Source organism: Emydura macquarii, unplaced genomic scaffold (genome assembly GCF_026122565.2).
Source record: "Emydura macquarii macquarii isolate MOO-44397 ecotype Brisbane River unplaced genomic scaffold, CSIRO-AGI_Emac_v2 contig_587, whole genome shotgun sequence".
Taxonomy (NCBI): domain Eukaryota; kingdom Metazoa; phylum Chordata; order Testudines; family Chelidae; genus Emydura; species Emydura macquarii.
This window is the reverse complement of record NW_027130724.1, coordinates 784254-797363: the sequence shown is the minus strand read 5'-3', so window position 1 is coordinate 797363 and position 13110 is coordinate 784254. Positions and strand designations below refer to the sequence as shown.

Sequence of the window (13110 nt, the reverse complement as noted above, 5' to 3'; positions counted from 1 at the left end):
TAAAACACACATTCTCCCATATTTTTGGAATTTCCCATTGGGACAATTTCAAAAGGGATTTTTAATTCCTGCAAAAAAATGTTGCAGGAAAAATCCCAGTTTTCCAGGCTTCTCTGCTTGAAAGGGTAATATATCTGAAAATATTTTAATTTTATACAGATTTTCCACTGTATAGTATTTAAGAAGAAGAAAGTCATAATAGCTATAGAAGCAGGCATGGCTCAAGACACCACAAACCAGATACTCAGCTAATGTAAAATTACATAGCTTTCTTGAAGTCAATGCAGCAATGCTGACTTACTACCAGCAATGGATCTAACCCCACATGTTCTGCCACAGACAGTTAAATGGAGACAAAAGCTTTCCAGAGAGTTTCAAAATGAGGACAATTGGTTGGCCTATGAAGTGATCTATTGGTTCTTACTGAACGGGACAGAGAGGAAGTACAGGTAAGGAAGAAAACCTGCAGATAATATTGCGATGATATCAGGAAAGATTAATGTTACCGGCCCTCTGACTGGCAAGACAAAACAATGTAATTTAGTTCAGTCCAAGTTATGAAGGATTAAAATTGATTAAGTGATGCAGTGGTAGCTCCAGCTGGAGTATCACAGTTCACAGGCTATAGTGGTTAAATTACAGACAAATGTTTTAGACAAATCGTCTGCTAAAAGAAATAAAACCTTTCATTTCTCTCACATCTTCTTTCTTTTCAGATTTGAATGGTTTAACAGCTATGCCAGGTTTCTCTAAGTTTTGTCAAAGAGAAATGCAGCTACAGCACACCACTCTGGCAAGTTATATAAATAAAATTTTATTAAATCCTAATGAAAACTGTCCTGTCCTTTTCTGTATCTATTTTCTGCTGGTTACTAGTATACTTATGTAAACAGAAGCTCTCTCCTTTCTAATCAGCCTCCTCATTCTCTCAGATTCACTCAATCACAATCCAGTGACTATGACATTACAGTTCACCACTGTGAAAATGATTTTGACATCACAAGTCCCTAGACCAAGGAGTAACTGAATGAATCAGACAGCAGTAGGGAAGTTATAAAACAAAGAAACTTTGTTTTGTTTTGCCAGAATCTTGGTAATCACCACTGAGAAAGGCATTATGAAAAGATGAATATCAACAGAAAGCCAGAAGGCATTTGGACATGCAATATATTCCATTTTCCAACATTCTCAGGAAAGGAAATTCATCCTTTAGTAAGGGTCTATGCTGAGGGTTTAAATGGGCTTTAAATAATGTACAGACCTTGTGCTGATCCTCTGCCCTGGAGGTGAATTTTACCCAGAGTGAATAATATGGAATATGTGTGTAATGAGGTTTCAAAAGTCAAGCTGGGGAAATAGATGGCTCTTAGATAGGAAGATTTTAATTTCTATGTCACCAGTTTGAATCCAGCCCAAGTTACTACTGGAGATGGGCATAGGAGCAGATCTTAATTTGCACTGGGACTTAGCCCTGGCATGTCTTTTCATGCTGGGGCACAGCCCCATTGCCTTGTCTATCAGTGGCTTTTAGTAAGGCATGCAATTCTACACTTGCAAGTCATGACCTCGTACATATGGCGTGTGTGAGGTCACATGATGTGGACAACACCATTTTGTTCTAAAAAATAACGTGCTCCATGTGGAAGAGTTCCAGAGGGGTAGCCGTGTTAGTCTGTATACAGCAAAAACAACAAGAGTTCTGTAGCACTTTAAAGACTAACAAGTTTAATTTCAGCAGGCATAAGCTTTCATGGGCTTCAGCTCACTTCCTCAGATGCAGTTTTCTACCAACTGCATCTGAGGAAGTAAGCTGAAGCCCACAAAAGCTTATGCCTGCTGAAATTAAATTTATTAGTCTTTAAAGTGCTACAGAACTCTTGTTATTTATGCTCCATGTGGCATGACCTTGCATATATGGTGGATGCCATTTTGTTTTGCAGGAGCCCTGGCACCTTTTCCTTTTCAAACTAAGCACTGCATAGAAGACACTGGGCCAGATCCTCATATGATGTAAATTGGCATAACTCCACTGGCATCAATGGAATTTTGGAGCAGATTGGATAGCTGACCCTGCTATCACAGGATGGTGGCAATCTAGAAGTCCATGGTTTGTGCCCAGATTTATGACAATATATCACAGAATTTAAATTCTTAATTTTTTCCCCCAAAATTATTCCAGACATAATCAGTAGAAAAGACATTGAGCAAACAGAGTGCACTGACCCCCCCCAGACACAGCAAAGCATGGCACCACCAGCATTACTAGCACTCATTTGAGGGAAGAGACAGAGTTCAGACAGAGTCTGAGATGTATTTCTATTCCCCCTGGCTTTGTCAATCTTTCTTTAAATACTTTGGGGGTAATAATCTGGGTCTGCTCCATCAAGTGGAAAGTGGTGGAGGGCGCAGGGTATCACTGACTGATTTATAAGAAACACATGGGATAAATGGAAGCAGATTCTGATTCCCCTCTGAAATACTAGCCATGTGCTAGGAGGTTTAAAAAAAAAAAAAAAAGATAATGGAGCTGTGTTTGATTTAAAAAATCTTACTGCAGGCATTAAAAACCCAGATCCCCTGCTAATGGTAAGAGGCTTTCAGAAAGAGTATTTGTTTTGGTATAGTTTTATCAGTAACAGCTCACTGTATGAAAAGGGAGCCCATGTACTTCTACCTCCTAAGCCTGGCAGGAAAGCTTCAATATTGAACTTGCTTCTTATACACCTCTTACTACCTACTCCCTTTCTAATCTTCTTCATTATTTGTATTTTGGGGGCACCCAGGGGCTTAAACCAGGTTGTGGAACCCACTGTGCTAGATGCTGCACAAACATACAGGCAGACACATTCCTTTGCCCTGAAAGAATGCAAGATGGGAAGTCAATTGTTAGCATGTCTTTTACAATCTTACAATCTTTTATATGATCACGTCTGTGCCACAGTACAGTACAACCATCAGCATCCTCACTGAATTCCTTTGGTGTTTTTTTCTCTATTATATTCTCCTGTTCTTTGCCATGGAGATGGACTGGGTTGCTTGTAGAGGTCCATGAAGATAGAAAAACTCTACGCTGTATTACTTCAAAAACAGAAGTTAGCTCCTAATCCATATTTACGTACCTAGATCTGTGGCCTGGTTTTCAGAAGCACTGGCCACCCACCACCTCCTATTAATCTCAGTGGGAACTGTTGGGTGCTCAGTACTTTTGAAAATTGCATCACTTATTTAGGTTTCTAAATATAGATTTAGGAGCCCAACTTTAGGTACCCACTTTGGAACATCTTGTCTGGCTCTGTCTGCAGTACCTGACGCATCAAAATCCCTGAGAGTAAAAATCTCTCTCTCTGAAAGTATTCAATTTATACATTTGTAAATAAAAATCCTGGAGGTGCTGTTTGTCATGAATGTCATCACCCCAGTAAGTTGCTCCAGATAGGGACATTTAAGGACCGTACAGTTTGACTGCGCAGAAAACAGTGCTGCTCTGTACTTCAAGGGGTAGGAGATGCCCAACCTGGCACGCACTTGAGGATCCTAACATTGGCTAAGGCTGTCTGCTGCTAAAAGCTATTTTTAAAGCAGGAGAAAGGTCTCAAACAGAAAAATCCTATTTTTAAAAAAATGTGCTGGAAAAAGGTGCCTGGAAAAAAACCAAAATATTTTAGGCAGTGCAGGTAGTACTGCCGACAGTTAAGCTTGCCCACAACTTCCTATTTGTAAGACCCTGTTTTCAGTTGCTTAAAACCTTGCCAAACTGAAATCATTTGGGCTGACGTATTCCACATTGTGTCTGTCTGAGGCTGAATTTTTGGGAGAAAGTTTCAGCAAAAATAATTCAGTTGTTTCCAAGAACAGGATTAGGAAAAAATATGTTGTTTTGCCCATGTTAATGAATTGGTTGTAGGAATGTTATTTTTAGAAGCGCTAATCTCTCCAGGCTTTGGGAGCAGGGACTTGAAATTTGGCAGGAAGGTGGCCTTTGTATCAGGAAGGTGCCTTTGCTGTTCCCATGAAAAGCTACCCAAATTTGGCCGAGAAAAAATTGCCGTTCATACATGCTCAATAGAGATGTATTAGAGTTTGACTCCTAAATTCTCCAAAGAGTCTGTCTGTACTGAGCATGCTCCAGCCCCAGTAGCTCCTGCATGCCACTGGACTGTGCATGAACCATCCCTGGCATGTTGGGGCTGAGCAGAACTTTCTCTGCTATTGCTGCTTCAGGCTGCTCTGGGGCAGGCACTAGATTGGAGAATAAGGACACTGTCTGCCCTGTGCTCTCAATGCTCCCCCTGTGGGCACCCAGGTTGAGAGGCAAGAGAAAAAGCTGCCTGGCAGAATGCAGTAGAATAAGGACCATTGGGTAGGGAGGACATGGGTCAAGTGGGTTGCAGAGTGTGGGTGAGAAGTAGAGGGAGAGGGGGCTCAGCAGTTGAAGGGGGAAAGCCTAGCCAGTGGGAAGTGTGGGGGGTAAATAGAGGAGAAGGAGGACAGGAGTTGGGAGTTGGATAGGAGCAGGGGGTGGGGGCAGAAGCCCAGTGTGGGAGGAGAAACACAGAGGCAGAAGGTCTATGACCACAGGGGTTTTGTGAAGTTAAATTCATTAACGTTTGTGAATTATTCAGATACAGCAGTGAGACCACCATAAAAACACCCAGAAGGAAATAAATAATTCTGCATTCAGTGAATGAGGCACTATGATACAATCTTCAATTACAAGATCACATATTTTTTCAAAAGTACTCCTGCCTCATTCAATGCACAGGATGGACCTGCTCTGAGGAGGAATCAGGGCTGTGCAGTGAAGTAGGCTGTTGTCTGTAGCAGCCTTGCCTCATTTATTGCTGAGGCTGGATGGTGTGCAGTGAATGAGGCAGGGGACGGCAGGCAGAGAGAGGACAGTCTCCTGGTTACGGCAGTTGAGTGCTGCTGTGGAGAACTGGATTCCATTCCTGTTTCCGTCACGGAGTTCCTGTGTGATGCTGCGCAAGTCACAGAAATCAAAATTTTCACTGCCACTAATTGCATGTTCCTTGTGTTCTGGGTGGCCACCTTGAGACCCTGGGGTCTGCTTTGCAGAATTGCTGAGCACTCATAACTGCAACTGAAGTTAGTGGGGGCTGATTTCATATATGGTGCTAGATAATGCTAAGTACTCTGAAAAGTCACACCCTAAGGGCCAGATTTTTAAAGGTATATAGGAGCCTAAAAATACAGACTGGTGTCTAGTAGGATTTTCATAGGCACTTTTGAAAATTCTTGTAGGCATCTATCTACAGCTTTAGGCTCCTATATACTTTTCAGAATCAGACCCTAGTGTCTCATATTGGGCATCCAAAATTAGTGGACACGTTTGACTTTTAATCTCTGTGTGTGTCAGGTCCCAGTCTATAAAATGAGGATAATACCAGCATCACAGGGATGTTATGAAAATATGTTAATTAATGTTTAATGAGTGCCAGAGGAAAAACATGAGGAAATTAGTTATTCTGTCTTTAAGGCAAGGTTTGAATAGTGTACATTAAATAAGGTGTAGGTCCATACACTGAATGATGAAAATAAAACAAAATTCACTGACCAGACCATCCACTGAATGAGGGAAGGGTGCCATAGAAAAAAGTAGTACATGATCATGTAATTAAAGACTATCATAATGGATGTGCACAAGGAGGCCGAATGAAAGTTTCATGAGCAACCTAAATTCTGGTATTTTCTAACCTTTTAATGCTTCACTTTGCAGCCTTAATGTTGTTTTGACACAGGTATTTTCTGATGCAATGTAATGTTATATATACAGTGAAGGAAAAAAGAGGAGGTAATCTCATCATTATTAAGATAAACTCCTTTTAAGGGTGTGTTTGGACAGACCTGTATTATGCTGCTGGGTTTGGCTCTGCTAAAGCAAGTTTTAAATGAGAAAAATGAGCTGTATAAGACCATATTAAATTAAAGCGGAGAGAAACTAAGTGCTGCTCTGGCCCTGCACTGCCTGAGGGAGCTTTAACCAAGCACATTGAAAGCAGGAAGCCAGAAATGTCAAAGTAAGTGTAAACAACCTGTGTAGATGTGGGTCTAATGACGCCTCCCCTTGCCCTGCTCTGGGAGTGTTTTTTTACCACATGCCTCCTCTGCCAGGTGTGAATGTTTCAAACAAACCTCACTGCAAGAGTAAGATGGGAAAAAAGGGGAAGGTTCTGAGGTACACAGGCACAAGAAGCAGCAGCTTCATATTAAATTACTGGCTCTTAATTAGGCAAAAGGAAAACAAGACAGTGCAGTGCACTGCAGTTAAATGCAGCTTCACAACCTGGCATACAGCCATCCATCCTTCCACCTCTCTGTCCCTTTCACTGATAGAAGGAAAAACACAGTCTTTATTAGCCCAGATCTGTCCCCTCTATCATGATCTTCAACAGTTTGCACCTATAGAATACTTGCGGCCCTGCAGGGCATGAGTCAACAGTTCCTGTCAGTTCTCCATCCAGGGTGAACAGGTTTACCCCAGAGAGCACAAGGCAACAGTCACTCCGATTTTGTCCATTGGGATAAGCAGGGTTCTCCCAAGAGGGCATAAGGCACCACTCAACATAGTTGGCTCCTAGATTATGAATATGGCTCTCCATAAATGATCCAAGACACCTACACTAACCCATGGTTGTACCGCTGAAATGGAGCTGTCCATCAGCCCTGGCTTACTTCTTAACTTAGCCATGGTGTCTCTATTCAGTGATCCTTTTTACATAAGCTGGAGCTACATCCGGTGGATCATTTTGTAGACTGCAATGGAGAAAAGGGAAGTACCTTCCCCTCAGGAGACCTAGGTATTATAGTGGAATAGGAAACTGTACTGTGACTTTGTACTTGGACTACTGAGGCCACACTCCAATCAGTAGGGAAGCTGTTGAGCAAGTCCACATCTGGACTGGAATAAGGCCTTCACACTGGGGTAAACTGCACCAGTGCAAATGATGCTGCCCCCATGTAAGCAGAGTTTGCAGCGATGGTTGAACTGCTGGTGCTGATAAGTGTCTACCATGAAAATACTGGCTGGTCAAGGGGTGGGAAAGGGCAGGTGAAAAAATAATCCAGCCAGTTTTTGAGGATGTGGTCCGTGGGTGCTTGGCACCAAATTACCAATGAGGAGCAGAGTTCTAGGCACCCAGGGATTGTACAGTTATTCTCCATTAGACCTGATTTGAGTGTGCTGGACTCGAATGCAAACTTCAGCTCAGCCATTTTAAAGTGGCAGCAGAAATTCCTAGAGACCACCATTGGTCTTACCCTTTGAGGGGGGAGATGGCATGGGGCAGGTAGCTTTGCAGCCCATAGAGCTCTAAGATGCAGCCTCTATATGCCCTCTTCATACAGCCCCAGCAGATCCCAACATGCAATTCCTTTTGATCTGAGTTGCCCTCTGTTACACTGGGCTATATTATGGGTGCACAAGGACAGGAAGAGGACACAAGAAGCCTGCAAGAAACCTCTGTGCAGCCACAATCTTGGCCCTTGCATCCCTGGTCCAGGCGACTCTAGCACCAACAGCATTGCAGAGAAACTCCAGCGAGAGCAGACTGGGGTGGGCATACACTCCACCCTGAGAAAAGGAAGTAGATGGCGCTGCTGTACTCACTCCCCCATCACTCCCAGAGGTATCATGCCTGCCTCAGACACAATGGACCAGAGCCTCAGCTCATGTAAATCAGCATAACTTCATTGATTTCATTGGAGCTATGCTGATTTACACCAGTACCTCAAGCAGCTAGTGCTCAGTTCCTCATGCTCCCACTTACCTCATAGGGCCAGGGCACAGTCTAGCCCAGAGACAAAAGAGGATGTAATTTATGCCCATTTATGAAAATTTACATTCAGCCCTCAGCTCTTGGCATATTGTTAATGAGCTAGACACAGTTAAAATGCCCTTGGCACAAGGTTCAGGAGTTCTTTGAAATCTAATCCCAGGGAAGATAGAAGCATATGGGTTTCCTATTTAATTTGATAAAGCTTTTCTTTAAATTCCCTGGTTAATTCCTGTTAATAGTAAATCAAATAAACTTGATGTGGCATAGAATAGGATACCAAATAGAACCCCCTGAGGCTATGTCTCAGTATAGCTTACTACAGTTTTTAGCAGCTTGCTGATAGAGCTAACAGACCGCATGCATTCTTCCTGCTGTAGCAATAGACACTGCTTTAGCCTTTACAGAATTCAGGCAGAATGGTCTGGGATATGAACAGATCGTAAAAATATATTACCTACTGCATCCGGAATGAAGAAGTTGTAGCCAAGAAGACTGTAGTGAAGCACAGAAGGTATAATTCCTTTCAAACCAGCATAGCTCCAGTCGGACTGGAGCGGGTTCATTTGAATGAAGAGTGGCAGATGGTTAGATCTAGGAGCAACAAGGGCAGATGAACAGCAAAACCAGAAACGCATGTAATGTTCACTAAGTGCTCAGGAGCCAGGTTGGTTGGGGAGAAGTCCCAACATTTTAATTAAAGTGAATCAGCACTCAGATTAGACTGTCTGCTTGCACTTCTGGAGCCATCTAATTCACACTGGGCATGCTCAGATGCTCACATCTATTAGCATAGTCACACTAATATTAGCATTGTCACACTAATAACAATCCTTATGTGACATCATTTTTAGCTCTTGAATTCTGCTATGACACCAGTTTAAACTTTGAAACAACAAAACATCTAGGTGGGCAATACATTTTGAAATAGTTTCCCAACTTCCTCTGTTAGCCAATTATAGTTGATTTCAATCCTGCATGGATAGTGCTGATTCCTCAGGACACAGCCACTAACTAATATGACTCATTCCAGGCTATTTATGCTTCAGCTTCTTGGTGACTTTGGGGTTTCTGACATTTGGCCCTAATACTCTGGTGCTCTCATTTGTTCCTTGAAGAACTGAGTTTTCAGATCTTGCTCCAAGATGAACAGATATCTGCAAGGTCTCAGGTATTTCTCTGCTACCCCTGACTGTCCACAATATGTGGGAGTAAGGTTTCTTGCTGGGTTTCATCTCAGATCATCTGTTCCCAGGTGGAATGGTTGCCTCTTTGCCATCCTGGACAGCGGTTTTGTATGGTGGAGTAAAATTTATGGATTGTTTTTCTTTCTTCTAGTAGTACTTGTAAGTCTGGGATTTGCTTAGGTTTGAGTATTTATGTCCTTGTTCTTTTGTCCATTAGTATCTAGACTAGTGAAGCCAAATCCTCTATTGGTATATTTCTAATATCCAACAGGGTTAGATATAGATCTTTTTTATCAGGTTTAGCTTCAAAATTTTTTACAGTTTGAATTGTTCTCTCAACCCACCCATTGTTCCATTAGTATTTTGGCAAAGTGGTGATATGCTTTTACTGTAAGGCCTTAGTGATTCCTGAGAGCTAATGTCCACCATCGGTGACCAGAACCTCTGGCATACCACAACTGATACCATTAGGCCTGGACCAGACCTAAGGGCATCAGCTGGGATAGGTCCTTATTCAATTTATATTTCAAGTATGGAATAACTCTCTCCAACTTCAGCATCACAAATTGGGATCTAGGTTGTGCTGAAGATTAAATTTAAACACATTTCCAAGCAGCCTTCAACCAATTTATTAATGCTTCTTTTCTCATGTGTGTGCGTGTACATAACTTAAGACGAACACAAAGATTTGCCAATACTTTATTTTCAATCTAGAGGTAGTTTCTTTCTGCTATGTTTAGGAATCATGAGTCAAATGTAATAGGCTACCTTTCCAGCACACAAATATTCAATACAGATAAAAACAACAACAACTAATTAAGCTCATGGTTAGGTGTCTTTCTCTTGCTGTCTGTCAACTACCTAAGTCTTTCATTGTGTTCTTTAAGGTGTCTAGCCCAAATCAGAATGTCATCTATTACAACTTCCACCCCTGGTAGCCCCGTAGAGTTACTTTAGATGCTCTGGAACACAAACAAACAAACGGCACACCCTTAAACAAAACTCCCAAACAGTGTCTGAAAAGTCACTAATATAGAGCTTGACACAATACAGGTTCTTCATCTAACACAGAGAATATTTTTTGCTACAAAGTGTTTGGCCCCCAATTCTTCAAGTTTTAGTCATCATATACAGTTCACATTTTATGACTTTATTTAAAGCACATGGATTGATGCATATTATTAATTCATCTGGCTTTCAGTTTACATGTTTACAGTTAGATCAGTCTAAGTTGATCTAAATATTCAGTAATGACTGGTTTTTCCATACTGCCAAGTGCAATTTTAATTGTATCTGTTAGCAGGAATTATTTTTTCTCTTGGTAATTGGACAACTAGAGTAAATTGACTTGTTTCTGTAACTACGGAATTCTCCTTACAGACATTTTGTAAGGAGATCATTTGGAGGTCATTTGAGAAGTCTCTTCATATACAGCCTATGCTCTCTGGATGTGATTCTATGGTATTTCTAGCAAACATATCTTTAACTTCATGGCTAGATAACTTTTTAGTTTTTAAACAGTTGATACCATTAGTATTTACCTATTTAAAAAGATATATTACACTAGCTTATAAAGCAAGTTTAATAGTTATATGCCTTTATACCTGTATTTTCTGACCTAAATATGAAACAAGCTTTACTTCAGTTTTCTGTGTCCTTTCCTTACCTACAGTATTAGATATTTAATGGAATAACACTACATTGTATTCCAGTGCCTAGGTAAAAAGGCCACTGTTCAATCATTAATGCTTAGTTGTCTTTGTTAGTCTGAAGCAGTAAATTCTGCAGAAACTACCAACAAAGATCTGACTTATAGAATTGTTCACCAAGGAAGTAGACACTCTTGACCAACTATTCAACATAGTTCTGAAAAATTATTTTTTCATTGCTATCATACCCTATTTGACCATATGCTGGACAATTCTTGGCTATTGTTCTTGACCACATCTAATGGAGAGATATTTTAATTTTGATTTCCTTCATTTTTAATTTTGTCTTTTTAAGATGCCTACACTGCACTACTTGCTTATTCTGTGCTCGATCACCAAGAGCCAAAAATCTACATTTCACTCATTTCATAAGCTCATAAAGTGGTCTAAAACTTGTGTTAAGTCATCTTCTCCACAACTGTATGTCTCACTTGGTTATTAAGAGTCACATAATCCCCTGAATTCAAGTTTGAGCTTTAATCATTGAGTCAGTCACTTATAAGGTAGCTGGTTCTTATTGCCATTTTAAAAAAAAAGAATGTCTCTCAGATGTAGTATTTTTCTAGATTTCAGTAATTCTAAAGCCATAAAAATGTAGGGCTGGAAGGGAGTTCAAGCGGTCATCTAGTTCTTCCCCTTCTGCTGAGGCAATATTAAGTATACCTAGACCATCAGTGATATTAGTCTAACTTATTCTTTAAAACCTCCAATGACAATGATTCCATAAATTCTTTGGGTAACCTGTTCCAGTGCTTAACTATCCTTACAGTTAGAAAGGTTTTCCTAATATCTGTATACATCATTATCTATGCCAAATCCTCTTTATGTCTTCTAGTCTCTCCTTCATGTAAAAGCATCAGACATTTGCAATATTGCAGATCCTGACATAGAGAAACATCATAGTTGGCATTTTAGTTGCTTTCTCTGAGATCCCCATTAGCACGAGGAAAAATATCAAATTGTTAAATTGACGCCATTTCCTTGTGAGGATTCCTTGCAATTCCAATGGGCTTGGAGAAAGTCAATCCTCCAGTTCTACTTTTACATATCTCCTGACACCACATAGTATTTAGCAAGCACACAGGAGTCAGATTGGCTAGAGAGAAGGAAGAGCACTTTTATAAACTTCATGAGCACTTACATCAGATTCATACTGCTCCAGCTCCTAGGAACATTTGGGCATTTCCAGAACAGTCATTAGTGTAGTCACTCCTGCAATAGTGCCATAGTACTATCCTTACAGTACTCAGCATTGCTTTCCTCATGGCTTTCCTATCCCCCTTATGCCATTACTCCCAGAGACTCACCTTGTGATGGCGCTAATTATTGTCGAATTTCCCAGCATAGCTGCCATTAGTGCAAAAATCCCGATGTATTTATCCCCTTCCAGTTCTCTGGGTGGCTGGATTGCCTGCTCCATAAATGTGTTTCCTTCGGCACCTTCAAAAGTCACATACTGTGCACCCAGTCTTTGCCACAAGAGGTTCACCCTGTCCATATACCAGCTTCTTGCAGGATCATTGGTCACATTCAGCTGAACAGAAAAGTGCCCTTTCCACTTGGTGATTAGCGGTGTCTGTGATACAGCAAGGGTATTATGTGGCAGGGGTTGAACAATGGTACACCTACTAATTCCAGAGCACCTGCAGTTTCATTAGCTAGGATGGAATTGTAAAAAGCTCTCAATCCTCATGCACCAGGACATAAGCTGATCACAATGTGAGATCAGGAAGACATTCCGCCCATATACCACATTATTATTTTGCATTATTATTAAATTTAGATAGCACAGAGCTTTTACTTTCTTCTGAAGCCAGTGGCATTGGGGATTGTTAGACATTATTCTGGACATATAGGTCTATACTGATTGGGAAGCCCTTGAAGTGACTTGTGGAAAGCATGACTTGCTGACATGAGAGAACTGGCAGCAGTGTGGGTGGAGTCCCCATTTGTATTGCCAGTTAAAGACCTGATCCAACGCTCACTGAAGTCATAAGGAGTCGTTCTAGCAGGCTTTGGATCAAACCCTAAATGCTACACCTCTTTCCAGGTTATTGGAAGCAAGCCTGAAAATTCCCTTAATAAGTGGAAGAGGCTCAAGCTTTTAACACAGATGGTCCAAGAGAGCTTGTATACAAATACCCTGGTTTTATCATAGAATCATAGAATATTAGAGTTAGAAGGGACGTCAGGAGGTCATCTAGTCCAACACCTGCTCAAAGCAGGACTAACCTCAGCTAAATCATCCCAGCCAGGGCTTTGTCAAGCCACAGCTTAAAAACCTCTAAAGATGAGGATTCCACCACCTCCCTAGGTAACCCATTCCAGTGCTTCACTACCCTCCTAGTGAAAAACCTTTTCCTAATATCCAACTTAGACCTCCCCCACTGCAACTTGAGACCATTGCTCCTTGTTCTGTCA

At 41.1% G+C, this 13110-nt stretch overlaps 1 protein-coding gene across 1 annotated transcript in view; it reads right to left on the bottom strand.

Moving 5' to 3' along the window:
- Positions 1–13110, bottom strand: part of LOC137147961 (SITS-binding protein-like) — a 48867-nt gene that overhangs the window by 16617 nt on the left and 19140 nt on the right. Inside the window, exons 6-7 of the mRNA XM_067540375.1 lie at positions 11997–12265; positions 8251–8387 (exon numbers count right to left, since the gene is read on the bottom strand). Coding sequence (XP_067396476.1) covers positions 8251–8387; positions 11997–12265 — 406 coding nt within the window. The remainder of the gene's footprint in view (positions 1–8250; positions 8388–11996; positions 12266–13110) is intronic.